At 38.1% G+C, this 25,465-nt stretch overlaps 1 protein-coding gene and 18 non-coding genes across 19 annotated transcripts; all 19 read right to left on the reverse strand.

The window, feature by feature from the left end:
• Positions 1 to 200: 200 nt before the first annotated feature.
• On the reverse strand, positions 201 to 272 carry Trnad-guc (transfer RNA aspartic acid (anticodon GUC)). Its single transcript has one exon. It is a non-coding gene; the product is annotated as a tRNA-Asp (tRNA).
• An 896-nt stretch (positions 273 to 1,168) lies between these two features.
• On the reverse strand, positions 1,169 to 1,240 carry Trnad-guc (transfer RNA aspartic acid (anticodon GUC)). Its single transcript has one exon. It is a non-coding gene; the product is annotated as a tRNA-Asp (tRNA).
• A 1,420-nt stretch (positions 1,241 to 2,660) lies between these two features.
• Positions 2,661 to 2,732, reverse strand: Trnad-guc (transfer RNA aspartic acid (anticodon GUC)). The gene has a single exon. It is a non-coding gene; the product is annotated as a tRNA-Asp (tRNA).
• Positions 2,733 to 4,852: 2,120 nt separating this feature from the next.
• Trnad-guc (transfer RNA aspartic acid (anticodon GUC)) lies at positions 4,853 to 4,924 on the reverse strand. The gene has a single exon. It is a non-coding gene; the product is annotated as a tRNA-Asp (tRNA).
• A 2,816-nt stretch (positions 4,925 to 7,740) lies between these two features.
• Positions 7,741 to 9,693, reverse strand: LOC144425080 (uncharacterized). Its single transcript, XM_078114350.1, has one exon. It carries the CDS (start codon positions 9,691 to 9,693, stop codon positions 7,741 to 7,743), a length of 1,953 nt encoding a protein of 650 aa, XP_077970476.1.
• Positions 9,694 to 11,525: 1,832 nt separating this feature from the next.
• On the reverse strand, positions 11,526 to 11,597 carry Trnad-guc (transfer RNA aspartic acid (anticodon GUC)). Its single transcript has one exon. It is a non-coding gene; the product is annotated as a tRNA-Asp (tRNA).
• A 271-nt stretch (positions 11,598 to 11,868) lies between these two features.
• Trnad-guc (transfer RNA aspartic acid (anticodon GUC)) lies at positions 11,869 to 11,940 on the reverse strand. Its single transcript has one exon. It is a non-coding gene; the product is annotated as a tRNA-Asp (tRNA).
• Positions 11,941 to 13,156: 1,216 nt separating this feature from the next.
• Positions 13,157 to 13,228, reverse strand: Trnad-guc (transfer RNA aspartic acid (anticodon GUC)). The gene has a single exon. It is a non-coding gene; the product is annotated as a tRNA-Asp (tRNA).
• Positions 13,229 to 13,978: 750 nt separating this feature from the next.
• Trnad-guc (transfer RNA aspartic acid (anticodon GUC)) lies at positions 13,979 to 14,050 on the reverse strand. Its single transcript has one exon. It is a non-coding gene; the product is annotated as a tRNA-Asp (tRNA).
• A 623-nt stretch (positions 14,051 to 14,673) lies between these two features.
• On the reverse strand, positions 14,674 to 14,745 carry Trnad-guc (transfer RNA aspartic acid (anticodon GUC)). Its single transcript has one exon. It is a non-coding gene; the product is annotated as a tRNA-Asp (tRNA).
• Positions 14,746 to 17,598: 2,853 nt separating this feature from the next.
• On the reverse strand, positions 17,599 to 17,670 carry Trnad-guc (transfer RNA aspartic acid (anticodon GUC)). Its single transcript has one exon. It is a non-coding gene; the product is annotated as a tRNA-Asp (tRNA).
• A 277-nt stretch (positions 17,671 to 17,947) lies between these two features.
• Positions 17,948 to 18,019, reverse strand: Trnad-guc (transfer RNA aspartic acid (anticodon GUC)). The gene has a single exon. It is a non-coding gene; the product is annotated as a tRNA-Asp (tRNA).
• An 896-nt stretch (positions 18,020 to 18,915) lies between these two features.
• On the reverse strand, positions 18,916 to 18,987 carry Trnad-guc (transfer RNA aspartic acid (anticodon GUC)). Its single transcript has one exon. It is a non-coding gene; the product is annotated as a tRNA-Asp (tRNA).
• A 2,860-nt stretch (positions 18,988 to 21,847) lies between these two features.
• Trnad-guc (transfer RNA aspartic acid (anticodon GUC)) lies at positions 21,848 to 21,919 on the reverse strand. The gene has a single exon. It is a non-coding gene; the product is annotated as a tRNA-Asp (tRNA).
• A 618-nt stretch (positions 21,920 to 22,537) lies between these two features.
• On the reverse strand, positions 22,538 to 22,609 carry Trnad-guc (transfer RNA aspartic acid (anticodon GUC)). The gene has a single exon. It is a non-coding gene; the product is annotated as a tRNA-Asp (tRNA).
• An 896-nt stretch (positions 22,610 to 23,505) lies between these two features.
• On the reverse strand, positions 23,506 to 23,577 carry Trnad-guc (transfer RNA aspartic acid (anticodon GUC)). The gene has a single exon. It is a non-coding gene; the product is annotated as a tRNA-Asp (tRNA).
• Positions 23,578 to 23,850: 273 nt separating this feature from the next.
• Trnad-guc (transfer RNA aspartic acid (anticodon GUC)) lies at positions 23,851 to 23,922 on the reverse strand. The gene has a single exon. It is a non-coding gene; the product is annotated as a tRNA-Asp (tRNA).
• Positions 23,923 to 24,195: 273 nt separating this feature from the next.
• Positions 24,196 to 24,267, reverse strand: Trnad-guc (transfer RNA aspartic acid (anticodon GUC)). Its single transcript has one exon. It is a non-coding gene; the product is annotated as a tRNA-Asp (tRNA).
• A 611-nt stretch (positions 24,268 to 24,878) lies between these two features.
• Trnad-guc (transfer RNA aspartic acid (anticodon GUC)) lies at positions 24,879 to 24,950 on the reverse strand. The gene has a single exon. It is a non-coding gene; the product is annotated as a tRNA-Asp (tRNA).
• Between the last annotated feature and the right edge of the window lie 515 nt (positions 24,951 to 25,465).

Consider the following 25,465-nt stretch of genomic DNA (forward strand, 5'->3'; position numbering starts at 1 on the left):
AAGTACTGAATAAAGCAATTCAAATATTATTACCAGAGACTGGCCTGAAATTGAATTGAACTTAATCGCTTCCAAATACATATTAAAAGCTAATTATTCGAAACGATTTAATTTTTACAATCATGCTAACACATCTTTCGCGAAAAAGTGGCATAATTATGTGAGAGAGTATCTATCTATCATCCATTTGAAAAAGAGTTCTCCCCGTCGGGGAATCGAACCCCGGTCTCCCGCGTGACAGGCGGGGATACTCACCACTATACTAACGAGGAAGCCGTCGAAAAGCGTTTGATATAAAAATATTAAGAAAATTGAAAGTACGCCGGTCACATCCAAATCCTCGAGCGAAAAGTACTAAACAAAGCAATTCAAATATTATTACCAGAGACTGGCCTGAAATTGAATTGAACTTAATCGCTTCCAAATACATATTAAAAGCTAATTAATCGAAAAAAATCAATTTTTACAATCATGCTAACATATTGTTTGCGAAAAAGTGGCAAAATTATATGAACGAGTTATCTTCATTAACTGCTTTTGGAAAACAGTTCTCCCCGTCGGGGAATCGAACCCCGGTCTCCCGCGTGACAGGCGGGGATACTCACGACTATACAAACGAGGAAGCCGTCGGAAAGCGTTTGATATAAAAATATTAAGAAAATTGAAAGTACGCCGGTCACATCTAAATCCTCGAACGAAAAGTACTAAACAAAGCAATACAAATATTATTACCAGAGACTGGCCTGAAATTGAATCAAACTAAATCGCTTCCAAATACATAATGAAAGCTAATTAATCGAAACTAATCAATTTTTACAATCATGCTAACATATTGTTTGCGAAAAAATGGCATAATTATGTGAGGCGGGGATACTCACCACTATACTAACGAGGAAGCCGTCGGAAAGCGTTTGATATAAAAATATTAAGAAAATTGAAAGTACGCCGTTCACATCCAAATCCTTGAAAGAAAAGTACTAAACAAAGCAATACAAATATTATTACCAGAGACTGGCCTGAAATTGAATCAAACTAAATCGCTTCCAAATACATAATGAAAGCTAATTAATCGAAACAAATCAATTTTTACAATCATGCTAACATATTGTTTGCGAAAAAGTGGCATAATTATGTGAGAGAGTATCTATCATTCATTTGAAAAAGAGATCTCCCCGTCGGGGAATCGAACCCCGGTCTCCCGCGTGACAGGCGGGGATACTCACCACTATACTAACGAGGAAGTCGTCGGAAAGCGTTTGATATAAAAATATTAACAAAATTGAAAGTACGCCGATCACATCCAAATCCTCGAGCGAAAAGTACTAAACAAAGCAATTCAAAAATTATTACCAGAGACTGGCCTGAAATTGAGTTGAATTTAATCGCTTCCAAATACATAATAAAAGCTAATTATTCGAAACGATTCAATTTTTACAATCATGCTAACATATCTTTTGCGAAAAAGTGGCATAATTATGTGAGAGAGTATCTATCATCCATTTGAAAAAGAGTTCTCCCCGTAGGGGAATCGAACCCCGGTCTCCCGCGTGACAGGCGGGGATACTCACCACTATACTAACGAGGAAGCCGTCGGAAAGCGTTTGATATAAAAATATTAAGAAAATTGAAAGTACGCCGGTCACATCCAAATCCTCGAGCGAAAAGTACTAAACAAAGCAATACAAATATTATTATCAGAGACTGGCCTGAAATTGAATCAAACTAAATCGCTTCCAAATACATAATGGGGATAGGCGGGGGTAATCTGGGGATAGGCGGGGGTAATCACCACTATACTAACGAGGAAGCCGTCGGAAAGCGTTTGATATAAAAATATTAAGAAAATTGAAAGTACGCCGGTCACATCCAAATCCTCGAGCGAAAAGTACTAAACAAAGCAATACAAATATTATTACCAGAGACTGGCCTGAAATTGAATTGAACTAAATCGCTTCCAAATACATAATGAAAGCTAATTATTCGAAACGATTCAATTTTTACAATCATGCTGACATATGCCACGACTATACTAACGAGGAAGCCATCGGGAAGCGTTTGATATAAAAATATTAACAAAATTGAAAGTACGCCGGTCACATCCAAATTCTCGAGCGAAAAGTACTAAACAAAGCAATACAAATATTATTATCAGAGACTGGCCTGAAATTGAATCAAACTAAATCGCTTCCAAATACATAATGAAAGCTAATTAATCGAAACAAATCAATTTTTACAATCATGCTAACATATTGTTTGCGAAAAAGTGGCAAAATTATATGAAAGAGTTATCTATTAACTGCTTTGGGAAAACAGTTCTCCCCGTCGGGGAATCGAACCCCGGTCTCCCGCGTGATAGACGGGGATACACGCCACAATACTAACGAGGAAGCCGTCGGAAAGACTTTGATATAAAAATATTAACAAAATAGAAAGAACGCCGATCACATCCAAATTCTCGAGCGAAAAGTACTAAACAAAGCAATACAAATATTATTACCAGAGACTGGCCTGAAATTGAATTGAACTAAATCGCTTCCAAATACATAATAAAAGCTAATTATTCGAAACGATTTAATTTTTACAATCATGCTACCATATTGTTTGCGAAAAAGTGGCATAATTATCTGAGAGAGTATCTATCATCCATTTGAAAAAGAGTTCTCCCCGTCGGGGAATCGAACCCCGGTCTCCCGCGTGACAGGCGGGGATACTCACCACTATACTAACGAGGAAGCCGTCGGAAAGCGTTTGATATAAAAATATTAAGAAAATTGAAAGAACGCCGGCCACATCCAAATCCTCGAGCGAAAAGTACTAAACAAAGCAATTCAAATATTATTACCAGAGACTGGCCTAAAATTGAATTGAACCTAATCGCTTCCAAATACATAATAAAAGCTAATTATTCGAAACGATTTAATTTTTACAATCATGCTAACATATCTTTTGCGAAAAAGTGGCATAATTATGTGAGAGAGTATCTATCATCCATTTGAAAAAGAGTTCTCCGCGTCGGGGAATCGAACCCCGGTCTCCCGCGTGACAGGCGGGGATACTCCCCAATATACTAACGAGGAAGCCGTCGGAAAGCGTTTGATATAAAAATATTAAGAAAATTGAAAGAACGCCGGTCACATCCAAAAACTCCTGCGAAAAGTACTAAACAAAGCAATTCAAATATTATTACCAGAGACTGGCCTGAAATTGAGTTGAATTTAATCGCTTCCAAATACATAATAAAAGCTAATTATTCGAAACGATTCAATTTTTACAATCATGCTAACATATCTTTTGCTAAAAAGTGGCATAATCATGTGAGAGAGTATCTATCATCCATTTGAAAAAGAGTTCTCCCCGTCGGGAAATCGAACCCCGGTCTCCCGCGTGACAGGCGGGGATACTCACCACTATACTAACGAGGAAGCCGTCGGAAAGCGTTTGATATAAAAATATTAAGAAAATTGAAAATACGCCGGTCACATCCAAATCCTCTTGCAAAAAGTACTAAACAAAGCAATACAAATATTTTTTATCAGAGACTGGCCTGAAATTGAATCAAACTAAATCGCTTCCAAATACATAATGGGGATAGGCGGGGATACTCACCACTATACTAACGAGGAAGCCGTCGGAAAGCGTTTGATATAAAAAATATTAAGAAAATTGAAAGTACGCCGGTCACATCCAAATCCTCGAGCGAAAAGTAATGAACAAAGAAATACAATTATTATTATCAGAGACTGGCCTGAAATTGAATTGAACTAAATAGCTTCCAAATACATAATGAAAGCGAATAAATCGAAACGAATCAATTTTTAAAATCACGCTAACATATTGTTTGCGAAAAAGTGGCATATTTATATGAACGAGTTATCTATCATTCATTTTTTCTCCCCGTCGATGAATTGAACCCCGGTCTCCCGCGTGACAGGCGGGGATACTCAAGACTATACTAACGAGGAAGCCATCGGAAAGCGTTTGATATAAAAACAGTAAGAAATTTGAAAGTACGCCGGTCACATCCAAACCCCCGAGCCAAAAGTACTAAACAAAGCAATACAAATATTATTATCAGAGACTGGCCTGAAATTGAATTAAACTAAATCGCTTCCAAATACATAACCATAGCTATTTAATCGAAACGATTCAATTTTTACAACCATGCTAAAATATTGTTTGCAAAAAAGTGGCAAAATTATATGAACGAGTTATCTTCATTAACTGCTTTTGGAAAACAGTTCTCCCCATCGGGGAATCGAACCCCGGTCTCCCGCGTGACAGGCGGGGATACTCACGACTATACAAACGAGGAAGCCGTCGGAAAGCGTTTGATATAAAAATATTAAGAAAATTGAAAGTACGCCGGACACATCTAAATCCTCGAACGAAAAGTACTAAACAAAGCAATACAAATATTATTACCAGAGACTGGCCTGAAATTGAATCAAACTAAATCGCTTCCAAATACATAATGAAAGCTAATTAATCGAAACTAATCAATTTTTACAATCATGCTAACATATTGTTTGGTAAAAAATGGCATAATTATGTGAGGCGGGGATACTCACCACTATACTAACGAGGAAGCCGTCGGAAAGCGTTTGATATAAAAATATTAAGAAAATTGAAAGTACGCCGTTCACATCCAAATCCTTGAACGAAAAGTACTAAACAAAGCAATACAAATATTATTACCAGAGACTGGCCTGAAATTGAATTGAATTTGATCGCTTCCAAATACATATTAAAAGCTAATTTTTCGAAACGATTTAATTTTTACAATCATGCTAACATATCTTTTGCGAAAAAGTGGCATAATTATGTGAGAGAGAGATCCATTTGAAAAAGAGTTCTCCCCGTCGGGGAATCGAACCCCGGTCTCCCGCGTGACAGGCGGGGATACTCACCACTATACTAACGAGGAAGCCGTCGAAAAGCGTTTGATATAAAAATATTAAGAAAATTGAAAGTACGCCGGTCACATCCAAATCCTCGAGCGAAAAGTACTAAACAAAGCAATTCAAATATTATTACCAGAGACTGGCCTGAAATTGAATTGAACTTAATCGCTTCCAAATACATATTAAAAGCTAATTAATCGAAACAAATCAATTTTTACAATCATGCTAACATATTGTTTGCGAAAAAGTGGCAAAATTATATGAAAGAGTTATCTATTAACTGCTTTGGGAAAACAGTTCTCCCCATCGGGGAATCGAACCCCGGTCTCCCGCGTGACAGGCGGGGATACACGCCACAATACTAACGAGGAAGCCGTCGGAAAGACTTTGATATAAAAATATTAACAAAATAGAAAGAACGCCGATCACATCCAAATTCTCGAGCGAAAAGTACTAAACAAAGCAATACAAATATTATTACCAGTGTCAGATTTAGGCACACAGATGTTCCATGTCACACGCGTTTATTGTAAAACGGTTGACTGTAAATAAAATGAAATAATCAATAAACAATCACAAGCTGAGGGCGGAAAGAAAATGCATAACCAGAAGTTAATAGAAAATAAACTTACATATGATAACGCTCCAAAGGCCTAAATCGACAAGAAACTGACAGGAAACGTGAACGATAACGTTATTGGCATAAAAATAGCAACTAAATTTAGAAAGCAGTTAATAAGAATGAAATATAAAATACATGAACAATTAAAGCAATAAATGACGACGATGGTCATATGGGGCCCCGGTTACGATACCTTCACCACAGGTCTACCTAACGAGACCAAAACCCACCCACACGCTAAGTCAATAAAGCGGATAATGCGAAACCACACCACTAACATCATAACAAGATTAAACAAGAACGTCCTACGACGCGTAAAGTCGAGATGCAAGAGCCACGCGTGACACGTCAGATGCAGTAAAGCCCGCGAAACTCGCGTCAAAACAGAACAGCAATTATCGATAAAAATTAGCAGGTCGGAACACAAAGAAAAACAGCGTTCAAAATATTATCAACTGAAAAGAAACTTCTATCGCCGACACAGCCGCCCCCAATAACCCTCCAAGGGGTTATTCATTTTCCAGGAGGCATAGTTTCGTCACCAGTCTGGTTATTTCCACACCTGCTGTTTTGACGGTAGTTACACACACACGGTTAAAAGTAACTCTTCCTAGTAACCAACGTCTTCTTGGCACGTCGTCATCTACAGCAATTACGATATCACCATCAATAAATTTCTCTTTTTTCCACTTTGTTCGAGTCATCAGCATTGGTACATACGTTCGTCGCCAGCGCTTCCAAAAGCGATTCGAAATTGCTTCGGTTTGTCTCCATCTTCTCTGATGCGCTGTTGATCCAAAGGTGTATTTAGGCGTGAGGGGAGCTGGATCACGTACGTTGTCGCTAATAGAAAAGGACGACTGTTTATAATATCGGGCGCGGCTAATAAAGCACTTTGCAGCTCTAATTTGGAAACGGACATAAATTTCATCGGAGAAACAATTGATTTGGCCATCGACAAACTATAATTCACACACTGACATTTCTTGGCACGCAAGTGAGCCACTGCGACGTAAGCTTGTTCAGACGCATCGCAAATCTCATAAATAGCGGTTTTCGAGGCGCCTAAATATTGTCTAGGCACATGGAAATTAGTCAATTGTTTTAATGAATCGGTCCACTCTTCCCGAGCATTCTTCCTGAGGTTATCTAAGTTTTTGTCCCATTTCAAATCATCTTTGTAAACAATGTAGAAATCGCCGTCATTAGTGTTCCAATGAAGTCCCAGCGCCTTATAACTGGGCACAATCAAAATTTGATTCAACGTCAGGATTACGACAATCCCCTGTGTTAAATTTCGACAATAATGTTTTGAAATTTGAAAGCCATTTTTTCAATCGAAAACTCCTGCTTGCTAATATATTAGAATTTTCTTGAGCGTCGGAAAAAGCGGAGTCACCATTACATTCTGATGAAAGCAAATCGTCTATGTAGCAATCCCTAAAAACCGTTTCTACTGCTTCCATTGAAAATTGCCCGGTGTTATCTAGCGCGGTTTTTGCAACGTATAGCGAGTCGACCACACCAAATATTCTCACTAGAAATTGATACACATCAGGCGGGGTTGTGGATCTCAGATTTCCTTGCAAGAAAAATCTGACTGAATCCGTGTCCGACTGTGGTAGACGCACCATGTGATACATGCCTTCAATATCAGCATTCAATGCAATCAATCTTGTTCTGAAGCGCAATAAAACTCCAATCAGATTCTTAATGAGATCAGGTCCCGAATATGTCTGATTATTCAAACCGATTCCACAATATGTATCCGCGGCGTCAAAAACTATTCGTATCTTGCCAGGTTTATTTGGATTCTCAACTCCATGATGAGGAAGATACCAAGTTCGAGGACCCAAAGTATCACGTTCTTTAACAGTCAGCTCTCGCACCCAATCACGTTTGATGTTTTTGCTCATAGAGGTGCAGTACACATCTCTCAGACCGTCATTTTCCAACAGTCGTTTTTTCGGATTCCTACATCTCGTACGGGCAATAAGACTGTTCTCCGACATAATGGAAGTATCGCGACGCCACAGAAAGCCGACTTTATAATGCCCATCAACAATAGACGTTTTAGCTCTATTCACATTCGCAGCCACGCGATCTTCCACAGATTCGGCGCGCTTCGTGTTGTAGCTCATTACCATCGCTTCCGTACTCGAAAATTGCTTAACTTGGTGTTGCAAGATATTGTAATCATCGTGTAATAAATGACAATTAGCATGAATTAAATCCTTCACAAGCGCGTTTGTTTGCGCCTAGCAAAGTCCATCCGAGTGGTGTTCTTATTGCAATCGGTTCATTGTCTCCCCCTACACGTCTTTCAAGTTGAAAGTGGGCAATTGGATGGTCCGCACCTATGAGCAACATAACTTCGTTTTCTCTAATGTCAGGAAGTGATAATCCACGTAAATGATGGAAGGTTTCAAAATCTTTATGACTTCTTTCAGGGTGGGGAATTCTGGTGCCACATACGAAAACTGACTTTAGATGTAGTTCTTCGCCGTCGGGATTTAATTTGTCACGCACAAAAAGTTCGACCGCTTCCGAGTCATGCAAGACCCCAGTTCCTCCGAGGGTGGTTAACATGAGCCTTTTACGACGTCCACGCAAATCCAATTTGGTTTTAAGTTTGGGATGAATGAGAGAGACCTGACTTGCCGAATCAAGCAAAGCAACTGTATACTCGGAGCGTCCATTAGCTCCTCTAACCAGAACAGGCAGCAACTGAAATTGAACTCTAGTTGTTACAGACACCGCATTGTTTATACCCTGTCGGTTTATTGGTCTTGGGACGCTTTCAAACATGCGAATTCCATGAATACATTTGTGATGTTTCCCATTGCATATACTACACTCGACATCACATCTACACATAAATGCACGATGGCCCGGTTCAAGACATTTAAAGCAAAGTCTGTAATCTACAACAAAGTTACGTTTTACATAATCGGTCGCACCGAAAAACGTCTCACAACTTCTCAAAGAATGGCGAGCATTGCAGAATTGACAACGTGATGCGTCACTATATGACGTATAATCGGATTCCAAGTTTGATAACGTTGAAAATGGAGTCGGAAATCGGCGACGAGCGCTTCTGGGTATCTCGTGGTCAGTTAAATCAGTTCTATTGATCACATTGCAAGTAACATCTGGAGAAAAAGGATTGGCGATTTCTTCAGTTCTTTCCCACAACCATTGCTCAAAGTCAATTAATGTCGGATTAGAGTTTTTGTGAATAAAACCTACAACAAATTTATTCCAACTCGAGTTCAGTTCTTGAGGAATCCGGCTTGAAACCCTTCTTACATTCTCGACGCTACTGATGTCAGCCAAATAACACATCTTTTTGAGATTCACCACGCAGTCACGCACGTCTGAGTGAAAATTTAGCAATCTATCGGCCGAAAGAGGCGACATACGTTTTCCATTTACAACTCGGTCAAGCACCGCCCGTGCGATCAGTACCGGCTGTCCGTAGCGGCGTTTTAATTCCTTTAAAACCAGTATGTAATGACTACCGGCGGTACCTAATCCCTCAACACGACGCTTCGCCGAACCCGACAAATACGCGGACAATCTCACCATGCGTTGACCATCATAGTCTAACCGTGAATGAACATTTTCATAAAACAATTCAATGAAATTAGGCCAGTTTATAGCACTCCCATCAAACGGACTTATTTGTACCGGCGGCAAATGATGCTCAGCCCACATTTTAGAATTTAAACTCAAAGATAAACACGTTTGCTCAGCTAGAGAAATGTTATCATTTACCGTTCTGGATCCTGCTTGATTTGGTTGGAGATTATCGATCCAGGAGTCTACCGATTGGTCTGGCAACGGCATTTGGTTTGCTGGTGAAGGATTTTGGTAATGTCTTGGAGTGTAAGAAATCGTATATTCACGACGTTTATCTGACGCGGTAAAAGTCTCTGGTTCGAAGCGGGCACTTTTTCTTCGAGTTGATTGTAACACGTCGTGTTCGTCAAAGTTATTGAACCTGTGGCTCATAAAGGGACTCTTTAAAAGAGTTGGTGTCTCTCGGCGATCGTCGTGTTCTCGTGCTCTAGATTCTCGAAGTTGGTCAGTCGCCGCCCCCATTTCACCACCGGACTGCTTGGCGCACGCTGGCTGGAGATTTATTGTATTATCGCTGTCCTCTTCCATCCTTTCACTTGAAATCTGAGAGTTCCCTTCGTCAGGAGCCACGCACGATATTTCAGGTTCACGGTCAATTTAACTATCAATTTCATCGTTCATACCTTCAACTTCAGATATCACTTTCTGAACGCATTCTTCGAAAGCAGCTTTCGACTCTGCGTTGCGAATTTGAGGTAATGTGTTCGATACAATTTGATTATAGGCGGCCAGTTTAAAATGTAACTCTGTTTTTAGGCATGCCAGCTGCGATCTTCGAGCCTTCTCGTTTATCAAATTTCGACTTTTGGTCAACAATGATTCAAACTCAGTCTCTGTGTTGATACGCTTTTGTCTAAGCGTGGTTAAGGATGGCAAGCCCTCAAACGTTTCGTCAGCTGCAGAGTCGCCTTCTTCCGTAAATGTCGACAATGAAGCCACTGTTGCTTCAGATTCTTTAGTATTTGACTTCTTCAACAAATGCGTCATATTCAACTTTGTCAGATTTAGGCACACAGATGTTCCATGTCATACGCGTTTATTGTAAAACGGTTGACTGTAAATAAAATGAAATAATCAATAAACAATCACAAGCTGAGGGCGGAAAGAAAATGCATTACCAGAAGTTAATAGAAAATAAACTTACATATGATAACGCTCCAAAGGCCTAAATCGACAAGAAACTGATAGGAAACGTGAACGATAACGTTATTGGCATAAAAATAGCAACTAAATTTAGAAAGCAGTTAATAAGAATGAAATATAAAATACATGAACAATTAAAGCAATAAATGACGACGATGGTCATATGGGGCCCCGGTTACGATACCTTCACCACAGGTCTACCTAACGAGACCAAAACCCACACACACGCTAAGTCAATGAAGCGGATAATGCGAAACCACACCACTAACATCATAACAAGATTAAACAAGAACGTCCTACGACGCGTAAAGTCGAGATGCAAGAGCCACGCGTGACACGTCAGATGCAGTAAAGCCCGCGAAACTCGCGTCAAAACAGAAAAGCAATTATCGATAAAAATTAGCAGGTCGGAACACAAAGAGAACAGCGTTCAAAATATTATCAACTGAAAAGAAACTTCTATCGCCGACAACCAGAGACTGGCCTGAAATTGAATTGAACTGAATCGCTTCCAAATACATAATAAAAGCTAATTATTCGAAACGTTTCAATTTTTACAATCATGCTAACATATGCCACGACTATACTAACGAGGAAGCCATCGGGAAGCGTTTGATATAAAAATATTAACAAAATTGAAAGTACGCCGATCACATCCAAATCCTCGAGCGAAAAGTACTAAACAAAGCAATACAAATATTATTATCAGAGACTGGCCTGAAATTGAATCAAACTAAATCGCTTCCAAATACATAATGAAAGCTAATTAATCGAAACAAATCAATTTTTACAATCATGCTAACATATTGTTTGCAAAAAAGTGGCAAAATTATATGAAAGAGTTATCTATTAACTGCTTTGGGAAAACAGTTCTCCCCGTCGGGGAATCGAACCCCGGTCTCCCGCGTGACAGGCGGGGATACACGCCACAATACTAACGAGGAAGCCGTCGGAAAGACTTTGATATAAAAATATTAACAAAATAGAAAGAACGCCGATCACATCCAAATTCTCGAGCGAAAAGTACTAAACAAAGCAATACAAATATTATTACCAGAGACTGGCCTGAAATTGAATTGAACTAAATCGCTTCCAAATACATAATAAAAGCTAATTATTCGAAACGATTTAATTTTTACAATCATGCCACCATATTGTTTGCGAAAAAGTGGCATAATTATGTGGGAGAGTATCTATCATCCATTTGAAAAAGAGTTCTCCCCGTCGGGGAATCGAACCCCGGTCTCCCGCGTGACAGGCGGGGATACTCACCACTATACTAACGAGGAAGCCGTCGGTAAGCGTTTGATATAAAAATATTAAGAAAATTGAAAGAACGCCGGCCACATCCAAATCCTCGAGCGAAAAGTACTAAACAAAGCAATTCAAATATTATTACCAGAGACTGGTCTGATATTGAATTGAACTTAATCGCTTCCAAATACATAATAAAAGCTAATTATTCGAAACGATTTAATTTTTACAATCATGCTACCATATCTTTTGCGAAAAAGTGGAATAATTATGTGAGATTTTCTATCATCCATTTGAAAAACAGTTCTCCCCGTCGGGGAATCGAACCCCGGTCTCCCGCGTGACAGGCGGGGATACTCACCACTATACTAACGAGGAAGCCGTCGGAAAGCGTTTGATATAAAAATATTAAGAAAATTGAAAGAACGCCGGTCACATCCAAAAACTCCTGCGAAAAGTACTAAACAAAGCAATACAAATATTATTATCAGAGACTGGCCTGAAATGGAATTAAACTAAATCGCTTCCAAATACATAACCATAGCTAATTAATCGAAACGATTCAATTTTTACAACCATGCTAAAATATTGTTTGCAAAAAAGTGGCAAAATTATATGAACGAGTTATCTTCATTAACTGCTTTTGGAAAACAGTTCTCCCCGTCGGGGAATCGAACCCCGGTCTCCCGCGTGACAGGCGGGGATACTCACGACTATACAAACGAGGAAGCCGTCGGAAAGCGTTTGATATAAAAATATTAAGAAAATTGAAAGTACGCCGGTCACATCTAAATCCTCGAACGAAAAGTACTAAACAAAGCAATACAAATATTATTACCAGAGACTGGCCTGAAATTGAATCAAACTAAATCGCTTCCAAATACATAATGAAAGCTAATTAATCGAAACTAATCAATTTTTACAATCATGCTAACATATTGTTTGCGAAAAAATGGCATAATTATGTGAGGCGGGGATACTCACCACTATACTAACGAGGAAGCCGTCGGAAAGCGTTTGATATAAAAATATTAAGAAAATTGAAAGTACGCCGTTCACATCCAAATCCTTGAACGAAAAGTACTAAACAAAGCAATACAAATATTATTACCAGAGACTGGCCTGAAATTGAATCAAACTAAATCGCTTCCAAATACATAATGAAAGCTAATTAATCGAAACAAATCAATTTTTACAATCATGCTAACATATTGTTTGCGAAAAAGTGGCATAATTATGTGAGAGAGTATCCACCCGTCGGGGAATCGAACCCCGGTCTCCCGCGTGACAGGCGGGGATACTCACCACTATACTAACGAGGAAGTCGTCGGAAAGCGTTTGATATAAAAATATTAACAAAATTGAAAGTACGCCGATCACATCCAAATCCTCGAGCGAAAAGTACTAAACAAAGCAATTCAAATATTATTACCAGAGACTGGCCTAAAATTGAATTGAACTTAATCGCTTCCAAATACATATTAAAAGCTAATTATTCGAAACGATTCAATTTTTACAATCATGCTAACATATCTTTTGCGAAAAAGTGGCATAATTATGTGAGAGAGTATCATCATCCATTTCAAAAAGAGTTCTCCCCGTCGGGGAATCGAACCCCGGTCTCCCGCGTGACAGGCGGGGATACTCACCACTATACTAACGAGGAAGCCGTCGGAAAGCGTTTGATATAAAAATATTAAGAAAATTGAAAGTACGCCGGTCACATCCAAATCCTCGAGCGAAAAGTACTAAACAAAGCAATACAAATATTATTATCAGAGACTGGCCTGAAATTGAATCAAACTAAATCGCTTCCAAATACATAATGGGGAAAGGCGGGGATACTCACCACTATACTAACGAGGAAGCCGTCGGAAAGCGTTTGATATAAAAATATTAAGAAAATTGAAAGTACGCCGGTCACATCCAAATCCTCGAGCGAAAAGTACTAAACAATGCAATACAAATATTATTACCAGAGACTGGCCTGAAATTGAATCAAACTAAATCGCTCCCAAATACATAATAAAATCTAATTAATCGAAACTAATCAATTTTTACAATCATGCTAACATATTGTTTGCGAAAAAATGGCATAATTATGTGAGGCGGGGATACTCACCACTATACTAACGAGGAAGCCGTCGGAAAGCGTTTGATATAAAAATATTAAGAAAATTGAAAGAACGCCGGTCACATCCAAAAATTCCTGCGAAAAGTACTAAACAAAGCATATCAAATATTATTACCAGAGACTGGCCTGAAATTGAGTTGAATTTAATCGCTTCCAAATACATAATAAAAGCTAATTATTCGAAACGATTCAATTTTTACAATCATGCTAACATATCTTTTGCGAAAAAGCGGCATAATTATGTGAGAGAGTATCTATCTATCATCCATTTGAAAAAGAGTTCTCCCCGTCGGGGAATCGAACCCCGGTCTCCCGCGTGACAGGCGGGGATACTCACCACTATACTAACGAGGAAGCCGTCGGAAAGCGTTTGATATAAAAATATTAAGAAAATTGAAAGTACGCCGGTCACATCCAAATCCTCGAGCGAAAAGTACTAAACAAGGCAATACAAATATTATTATCAGAGACTGGCCTGAAATTGAATCAAACTAAATCGCTTCCAAATACATAACCATAGCTAATTAATCGAAACAATTCAATTTTTACAATCATGCTAACATATCTTTTGCGAAAAAGTGGCATAATTATATGAACGAGTTATCTTCATTAACTGACTTTGGAAAGCAGTTCTCCCCGTCGGGGAATCGAACCCCGGTCTCCCGCGTGACAGGCGGGGATACTCACGACTATACAAACGAGGAAGCCGTCGAAAAGCGTTTGATATAAAAATATTAAGAAAATTGAAAGTACGCCGTTCACATCCAAATCCATGAACGAAAAGTACTAAACAAAGCAATACAAATATTATTACCAGAGAATGGCCTGAAATTGAATCAAACTAAATCGCTTCCAAATACATAACCATAGCTAATTAATCGAAACAAATCAATTTTTACAATCATGCTAACATATTGTTGGCAAAAAAGTGGCATAATTATGTGAGAGAGTATCTATCATTCATTTGAAAAATATTTCTCCCCGTCGGGGAATCGAACCCCGGTCTCCCGCGTGACAGGCGGGGATACTCACCACTATACTAACGAGGAAGTCGTCGGAAAGCGTTTGATATAAAAATATTAACGAAATTGAAAGTACGCCGATCACATCCAAATCCTCGAGCGAAAAGTACTAAACAAAGCAATTCAAATATTATTACCAGAGACTGGCCTGAAATTGAATTGAACTTAATCGCTTCCAAATACATAATAAAAGCTAATTATTCGAAATGATTTAATTTTTACAATCATGCTAACATATCTTTTGCGAAAAAGTGGCATAATTATGTGAGAGAGTATCTATCATCCATTTGAAAAACAGTTCACCCCGTCGGGGAATCGAACCCCGGTCTCCCGCGTGACAGGCGGGGATACACGCCACAATACTAACGAGGAAGCCGTCGGAAAGACTTTGATATAAAAATATTAACAAAATAGAAAGAATGCCGATCACATCCAAATTCTCGAGCGAAAAGTACTAAACAAAGCAATACAAATATTATTACCAGAGACTGGCCTGAAATTGAATTGAACTAAATCGCTTCCAAATACATAATAAAAGCTAATTATTCGAAACGATTTAATTTTTACAATCATGCTACCATATTGTTTGCGAAAAAGTGGCATAATTATGTGAGAGAGTATCTATCATCCATTTAAAAAACAGTTCTCCCCGTCGGGGAATCGAACCCAGGTCTCCCGCGTGAAAGGCGGGGATACTCACCACTATACTAACAAGGAAGTCGTCGGAAAGCGTTTGATATAAAAATATTAAGAAAATTGAAAGAACGCCGGTCACATCCAAATTCTCGAGCGAAAAGTACTAAACAAAGCAATACAAATATTATTATCAGAGACTGGCCTGAAATTGAATTAAACTAAATCGCTTCCAAATACATAACCATAGCTAATTAATCGAAACGATTCAATTTTTACAACCATGCTAAAATATTGTTTGCAAAAAAGTGGCAAAACTATATGAACCAGTTATCTTCATTAACTGCTTTTGGAAAACAGTTCTCCCCGTCGGGGAATCGAACCCCGGTCTCCCGCGTGACAGGCGGGGATACTCACGACTATACAAACGAGGAAGCCGTCGGAAAGCGTTTGATATAAAAATATTAAGAAAATTGAAAGTTCGCCGGTCACATCTAAATCCTCGAACGAAAAGTACTAAACAAAGCAATACAAATATTATTACCAGAGACTGGCCTGAAATTGAATCAAACTAAATCGCTTCCAAATACATAATGAAAGCTAATTAATCGAAACTAATCAATTTTTACAATCATGCTAACATATTGTTTGCGAAAAAATGGCATAATTATGTGAGGCGGGAATACTCACCACTATACTAACGAGGAAGCCGTCGGAAAGCGTTTGATATAAAAATATTAAAAAAATTGAAAGTACGCCGTTCACATCCAAATCCTTGAACGAAAAGTACTAAACAAAGCAATACAAATATTATTACCAGAGACTGGCCTGAAATTGAATCAAACTAAATCGCTTCCAAATACATAATAAAAGCTAATTAATCGAAACTAATCAATTTTTACAATCATGCTAACATATTGTTTGCGAAAAAATGGCATAATTATGTGAGGCGGGGATACTCACCACTATACTAACGAGGAAGCCGTCGGAAAGCGCTTGATATAAAAATATTAGGAAATTGAAAGTACGCCGTTCACATCCAAATCCTTGAACGAAAAATACTAAACAAAGCAATACAAATATTATTACCAGAGACTGGCCTGAAATTGAATTGAACTAAATCGCTTCCAAATAAATAATGAAAGCGAATTAATCGAAACGAATCAATTTTTAAAATCACGCTAACATATTGTTTGCGAAAAAGTGGAATAATTATGTGAGATATCATCTATCATCCATTTGAAAAAGAGTTCTCCCTGTCGGGGAATCGAATCCCGGTTTCCCGCGTGACAGGCGGGGATACTCACCACTATACTAACGAGGAAGCCGTCGGAAAGCGTTTGATATAAAAATATTAAGAAAATTGAAAGAACGCCGGTCACATCCAAATCCTCGAGCGAAAAGTACTAAACAAAGCAATACAAATATTATTAGCAGAGACTGGCCTGAAATTGAATTGAACTAAATCGCTTCCAAATACATAATGAAAGCGAATTAATCGAAACGAATCAATTTTTAAAATCACGCTAACATATTGTTTGCGAAAAAGTGGCATATTTATACGAACGAGTTATCTATCATCCATTTTTTCTCCCCGTCGATGAATTGAACCCCGGTCTCCCGCGTGACAGGCGGGGATACTCAAGAATATACTAACGAGGAAGCCATCGGAAAGCGTTTGATATAAAAACAGTAAGAAAATTGAAAGTACGCCGGTCACATCCAAACCCTCGAGCCAAAAGTACTAAACAAATTAATACAAATATTATTACCAGAGACTGGCCTGAAATTGAATTAAACTAAATCGCTTCCAAATACATAACCATGCTAAAATACTGTTTGCGAAAAAGTGGCAAAATTATATGAACGAGTTATCTTCATTAACTACTTTGGAAAATCAGTTCTCCCCCTCGGGGAATCGAACCCCGGTCTCCCGCGTGACAGGCGGGGATACTCACCACTATACTAACGAGGAAGCCGTCGGAAAGCGTTTGGTATAAAACATTAGGAAAATTTCAAGTACGCCGGTCACATCCAAATCCTCGAGCGAAAAGTACTAAACAAAGCAATACAAATATTATTATCAGAGACTGGCCTGAAATTGAATCAAACTAAATCGCTTCCAAATACATAATGAAAGCTAATTAATCGAAACAAATCAATTTTTACAATCATGCTAACATATTGTTTGCGAAAAAGTGGCATAATTATGTGAGAGAGTATCTATCATTCATTTGAAAAAGAGTTCTCCCCGTCGGGGAATCGAACCCCGGTCTCCCGCGTGACAGGCGGGGATACTCACCACTATATTAACGAGGAAGTCGTCGGAAAGCGTTTGATATAAAAATATTAACAAAATTGAAAGTTCGCCGGTCACATCCAAATCCTCGAGCGAAAAGTACTAAATAAAGCAATTCAAATATTATTACCAGAGACTGGCCTGAAATTGAATTGAACTTAATCGCTTCCAAATACATATTAAAAGCTAATTATTCGAAACGATTTAATTTTTACAATCATGCTAACATATCTTTTGCGAAAAAGTCGCATAATTATGTGAGAGAGTATCTATCTATCATCCATTTGAAAAAGAGTTCTCCCCGTCGGGGAATCGAACCCCGGTCTCCCGCGTGACAGGCGGGGATACTCGCCACTATACTAACGAGGAAGCCGTCGAAAAGCGTTTGATATAAAAATATTAAGAAAATTGAAAGTACGCCGGTCACATCCAAATCCTCGAGCGAAAAGTACTAAACAAAGCAATTCAAATATTATTACCAGAGACTGGCCTGAAATTGAATTGAACTTAATCGCTTCCAAATACATATTAAAAGCTAATTAATCGAAAAAAATCAATTTTTACAATCATGCTAACATATTGTTTGCGAAAAAGTGGCAAAATTATATGAACGAGTTATCTTCATTAACTGCTTTTGGAAAACAGTTCTCCCCGTCGGGGAATCGAACCCCGGTCTCCCGCGTGACAGGCGGGGATACTCACGACTATACAAACGAGGAAGCCGTCGGAAAGCGTTTGATATAAAAATATTAAGAAAATTGAAAGTACGCCGGTCACATCTAAATCCTCGAACGAAAAGTACTAAACAAAGCAATACAAATATTATTACCAGAGACTGGCCTGAAATTGAATCAAACTAAATCGCTTCCAAATACATAATGAAAGCTAATTAATCGAAACTAATCAATTTTTACAATCATGCTAACATATTGTTTGCGAAAAAATGGCATAATTATGTGAGGCGGGGATACTCACCACTATACTAACGAGGAAGCCGTCGAAAAGCGTTTGATATAAAAATATTAAGAAACTTGAAAGTACGCCGTTCACATCCAAATCCTTGAAAGAAAAGTACTAAACAAAGCAATACAAATATTATTACCAGAGACTGGCCTGAAATTGAATCAAACTAAATCGCTTCCAAATACATAATGAAAGCTAATTAATCGAAACAAATCAATTTTTACAATCATGCTAACATATTGTTTGCGAAAAAGTGGCATAATTATGTGAGAGAGTATCTATCATTCATTTGAAAAATATTTCTCCCCGTCGGGGAATCGAACCCCGGTCTCCCGCGTGACAGGCGGGGATACTCACCACTATACTAACGAGGAAGTCGTCGGAAAGCGTTTGATATAAAAATATTAACGAAATTGAAAGTACGCCGATCACATCCAAATCCTCGAGCGAAAAGTACTAAACAAAGCAATTCAAATATTATTACCAGAGACTGGCCTGAAAATGAATTGAACTTAATCGCTTCCAAATACATAATAAAAGCTAATTATTCGAAATGATTTAATTTTTACTATCATGCTAACATATCTTTTGCGAAAAAGTGGCATATTTATGTGAGAGAGTATCTATCATCCATTTGAAAAAGAGTTCTCCCCGTCGGGGAATCGAACCCCGGTCTCCCGCGTGACAGGCGGGGATACACGCCACAATACTAACGAGGAAGCCGTCGGAAAGACTTTGATATAAAAATATTAACAAAATAGAAAGAACGCCGATCACATCCAAATTCTCCAGCGAAAAGTACTAAACAAAGCAATTCAAATATTATTACCAGAGACTGGCCTGAAATTGAATTAAACTAAATCGCTTCCAAATACATAATAAAAGCTAATTATTCGAAACGATTTAATTTTTACAATCATGCTACCATATTGTTTGCGAAAAAGTGGCATAAATATGTGAGAGAGTATCTATCATCCATTTAAAAAACAGTTCTCCCCGTCGGGGAATCGAACCCAGGTCTCCCGCGTGAAAGGCGGGGATACTCACCACTATACTAACAAGGAAGTCGTCGGAAAGCGTTTGATATAAAAATATTAAGAAAATTGAAAGAACGCCGGTCACATCCAAATTCTCGAGCGAAAAGTACTAAACAAAGCAATACAAATATTATTATCAGAGACTGGCCTGAAATTGAATTAAACTAAATCGCTTCCAAATACATAACCATAGCTAATTAATCGAAACGATTCAATTTTTACAACCATGCTAAAATATTGTTTGCAAAAAAGTGGCAAAATTATATGAACCAGTTATCTTCATTAACTGCTTTTGGAAAACAGTTCTCCCCGTCGGGGAATCGAACCCCGGTCTCCCGCGTGACAGGCGGGGATACTCACGACTATACAAACGAGGAAGCCGTCGGAAAGCGTTTGATATAAAAATATTAAGAAAATTGAAAGTTCGCCGGTCACATCTAAATCCTCGAACGAAAAGTACTAAACAAAGCAATACAAATATTATTACCAGAGACTGGCCTGAAATTGAATCAAACTAAATCGCTTCCAAATACATAATGAAAGCTAATTAATCGAAACTAATCAATTTTTACAATCATGCTAACATATTGTTTGCGAAAAAATGGCATAATTATGTGAGGCGGGAATACTCACCACTATACTAACGAGGAAGCCGTCGGAAAGCGTTTGATATAAAAATATTAAGAAAATTGAAAGTACGCCGTTCACATCCAAATCCTTGAACGAAAAGTACTAAACAAAGCAATACAAATATTATTACCAGAGACTGGCCTGAAATTGAATCAAACTAAATCGCTTCCAAATACACAATAAAAGCTAATTAATCGAAACTAATCAATTTTTACAATCATGCTAACATATTGTTTGCGAAAAAATGGCATAATTATGTGAGGCGGGGATACTCACCACTATACTAACGAGGAAGCCGTCGGAAAGCGCTTGATATAAAAATATTAGGAAATTGAAAGTACGCCGTTCACATCCAAATCCTTGAACGAAAAATACTAAACAAAGCAATACAAATATTATTACCAGAGACTGGCCTGAAATTGAATTGAACTAAATCGCTTCCAAATAAATAATGAAAGCGAATTAATCGAAACGAATCAATTTTTAAAATCACGCTAACATATTGTTTGCGAAAAAGTGGAATAATTATGTGAGATATCATCTATCATCCATTTGAAAAAGAGTTCTCCCTGTCGGGGAATCGAATCCCGGTTTCCCGCGTGACAGGCGGGGATACTCACCACTATACTAACGAGGAAGCCGTCGGAAAGCGTTTGATATAAAAATATTAAGAAAATTGAAAGAACGCCGGTCACATCCAAATCCTCGAGCGAAAAGTACTAAACAAAGCAATACAAATATTATTAGCAGAGACTGGCCTGAAATTGAATTGAACTAAATCGCTTCCAAATACATAATGAAAGCGAATTAATCGAAACGAATCAATTTTCAAAATCACGCTAACATATTGTTTGCGAAAAAGTGGCATATTTATACGAACGAGTTATCTATCATCCATTTTTTCTCCCCGTCGATGAATTGAACCCCGGTCTCCCGCGTGACAGGCGGGGATACTCAAGAATATACTAACGAGGAAGCCATCGGAAAGCGTTTGATATAAAAACAGTAAGAAAATTGAAAGTACGCCGGTCACATCCAAACCCTCGAGCCAAAAGTACTAAACAAATTAATACAAATATTATTACCAGAGACTGGCCTGAAATTGAATTAAACTAAATCGCTTCCAAATACATAACCATGCTAAAATACTGTTTGCGAAAAAGTGGCAAAATTATATGAACGAGTTATCTTCATTAACTACTTTGGAAAATCAGTTCTCCCCCTCGGGGAATCGAACCCCGGTCTCCCGCGTGACAGGCGGGGATACTCACCAGTCACCACTATACTAACGAGGAAGCCGTCGGAAAGCGTTTGGTATAAAACATTAGGAAAATTTCAAGTACGCCGGTCACATCCAAATCCTCGAGCGAAAAGTACTAAACAAAGCAATACAAATATTATTATCAGAGACTGGCCTGAAATTGAATTAAACTAAATCGCTTCCAAATACATAATGAAAGCTAATTAATCGAAATAAATCAATTTTTACAATCATGCTAACATGTTGTTTGCGAAAAAGTGGCATAATTATGTGAGAGAGTATCTATCATTCATTTGAAAAAGAGTTCTCCCCGTCGGGGAATCGAACCCCGGTCTCCCGCGTGACAGGCGGGGATACTCACCACTATATTAACGAGGAAGTCGTCGGAAAGCGTTTGATATAAAAATATTAACAAAATTGAAAGTACGCCGGTCACATCCAAATCCTCGAGCGAAAAGTACTAAACAAAGCAATTCAAATATTATTACCAGAGACTGGCCTGAAATTGAATTGAACTTAATCGCTTCCAAATACATATTAAAAGCTAATTAGTCGAAACAAATCAATTTTTACAATCATGCTAACATATTGTTTGCGAAAAAGTGGCATAATTATGTGAGAGAGTATCATTCATTTGAAAAAGAGTTCGCCCCGTCGGGGAATCGAACCCCGGTCTCCCGCGTGACAGGCGGGGATACTCACCACTATACTAACGAGGAAGTCGTCGGAAAGCGTTTGATATAAAAATATTAACAAAATTGAAAGTACGCCGATCACATCCAAATCCTCGAGCGAAAAGTACTGAATAAAGCAATTCAAATATTATTACCAGAGACTGGCCTGAAATTGAATTGAACTTAATCGCTTCCAAATACATATTAAAAGCTAATTATTCGAAACGATTTAATTTTTACAATCATGCTAACACATCTTTCGCGAAAAATTGGCATAATTATGTGAGAGAGTATCTATCTATCATCCATTTGAAAAAGAGTTCTCCCCGTCGGGGAATCGAACCCCGGTCTCCCGCGTGACAGGCGGGGATACTCACCACTATACTAACGAGGAAGCCGTCGAAAAGCGTTTGATATAAAAATATTAAGAAAATTGAAAGTACGCCGGTCACATCCAAATCCTCGAGCGAAAAGTACTAAACAAAGCAATTCAAATATTATTACCAGAGACTGGCCTGAAATTGAATTGAACTTAATCGCTTCCAAATACATATTAAAAGCTAATTAATCGAAAAAAATCAATTTTTACAATCATGCTAACATATTGTTTGCGAAAAAGTGGCAAAATTATATGAACGAGTTATCTTCATTAACTGCTTTTGGAAAACAGTTCTCCCCGTCGGGGAATCGAACCCCGGTCTCCCGCGTGACAGGCGGGGATACTCACGACTATACAAACGAGGAAGCCGTCGGAAAGCGTTTGATATAAAAATATTAAGAAAATTGAAAGTACGCCGGTCACATCTAAATCCTCGAACGAAAAGTACTAAACAAAGCAATACAAATATTATTACCAGAGACTGGCCTGAAATTGAATCAAACTAAATCGCTTCCAAATACATAATGAAAGCTAATTAATCGAAACTAATCAATTTTTACAATCATGCTAACATATTGTTTGCGAAAAAATGGCATAATTATGTGAGGCGGGGATACTCACCACTATACTAACGAGGAAGCCGTCGGAAAGCGTTTGATATAAAAATATTAAGAAAATTGAAAGTACGCCGTTCACATCCAAATCCTTGAACGAAAAGTACTAAACAAAGCAATACAAATATTATTACCAGAGACTGGCCTGAAATTGAATCAAACTAAATCGCTTCCAAATACATAATGAAAGCTAATTAATCGAAACAAATCAATTTTTACAATCATGCTAACATATTGTTTGCGAAAAAGTGGCATAATTATGTGAGAGAGTATTTATCATTCATTTGAAAAAGAGATCTCCCCGTCGGGGAATCGAACCCCGGTCTCCCACGTGACAGGCGGGGATACTCACCACTATACTAACGAGGAAGCCGTCGGAAAGCGTTTGATATAAAAATATTAAGAAAATTGAAAGTACGCCGATCACATCCAAATCCTCGAGCGAAAAGTACTAAACAAAGCAATTCAAATATTATTACCAGAGACTGGCCTAAAATTGAATTGAACCTAATCGCTTCCAAATACATAATAAAAGCTAATTATTCGAAACGATTTAATTTTTACAATCATGCTAACATATCTTTTGCGAAAAAGTGGCATAATTATGTGAGAGAGTATCTATCATCCATTTGAAAAAGAGTTCTCCCCGTCGGGGAATCGAACCCCGGTCTCCCGCGTGACAAGCGGGGATACTCACCACTATACTAACGAGGAAGCCGTCGGAAAGCGTTTGATATAAAAATATTAAGAAAATTGAAAGAACGCCGGTCACATCCATAAACTCCTGCGAAAAGTACTAAACAAAGCAATTAAAATATTATTACCAGAGACTGGCCTGAAATTGAGTTGAATTTAATCGCTTCCAAATACATAATAAAAGCTAATTATTCGAAACGATTCAATTTTTACAATCATGCTAACATATCTTTTGCTAAAAAGTGGCATAATCATGTGAGAGAGTATCTATCATCCATTTGAAAAAGAGTTCTCCCCGTCGGGGAATCGAACCCCGGTCTCCCGCGTGACAGGCGGGGATACTCACCACTATACTAACGAGGAAGCCGTTGGAAAGGGTTTGATATAAAAATATTAAGAAAATTGAAAGTACGCCGGTCACATCCAAATCCTCGAACGAAAAGTACTAAACAAAGCAATACAAATATTATTATCAGAGACTGGCCTGAAATTGAATTGAACTAAATAGCTTCCAAATACATAATGAAAGCGAATTAATCGAAACGAATCAATTTTTAAAATCACGCTAACATATTGTTTGCGAAAAAGTGGCATATTTATATGAACGAGTTATCTATCATCCATTTTTTCTCCCCGTCGAGGAATTGAACCCCGGTCTCCCGCGTGACAGGCGGGGATACTCAAGACAATACTAACGAGGAAGCCATCGGAAAGCGTTTGATATAAAAACAGTAAGGAAATTGAAAGTACACCGGTCACATCCAAACCCTCGAGCCAAAAGTACTAAACAAATTAATACAAATATTATTACCAGAGACTGGCCTGAAATTGAATCAAACTAAATCGCTTCCAAATACATAATGAAAGCTAATTAATCGAAACAAATCAATTTTTACAATCATGCTAACATATTGTTTGCGAAAAAGTGGCATAATTATGTGAGAGAGTATCTATCATTCATTTGAAAAAGAGATCTCCCCGTCGGGGAATCGAACCCCGGTCTCCCACGTGACAGGCGGGGATACTCACCACTATACTAACGAGGAAGCCATCGGAAAGCGTTTGATATAAAAACAGTAAGGAAATTGAAAGTACACCGGTCACATCCAAACCCTCGAGCCAAAAGTACTAAACAAATTAATACAAATATTATTACCAGAGACTGGCCTGAAATTGAATTAAACTAAATCGCTTCCAAATACATAACCATAGCTATTTAATCGAAACGATTCAATTTTTACAACCATGCTAAAATATTGTTTGCAAAAAAGTGGCAAAATTATATGAACGAGTTATCTTCATTAACTGCTTTTGGAAAACAGTTCTCCCCGTCGGGGAATCGAACCCCGGTCTCCCGCGTGACAGGCGGGGATACTCACGACTATACAAACGAGGAAGCCGTCGGAAAGCGTTTGATATAAAAATATTAAGAAAATTGAAAGTACGCCGGACACATCTAAATCCTCGAACGAAAAGTACTAAACAAAGCAATACAAATATTCTTACCAGAGACTGGCCTGAAATTGAATCAAACTAAATCGCTTCCAAATACATAATGAAA

The sequence above is a fragment of the Styela clava genome, chromosome 7 (genome assembly GCF_964204865.1).
Source record: "Styela clava chromosome 7, kaStyClav1.hap1.2, whole genome shotgun sequence".
Classification (NCBI taxonomy): Eukaryota; Metazoa; Chordata; class Ascidiacea; order Stolidobranchia; family Styelidae; genus Styela; species Styela clava.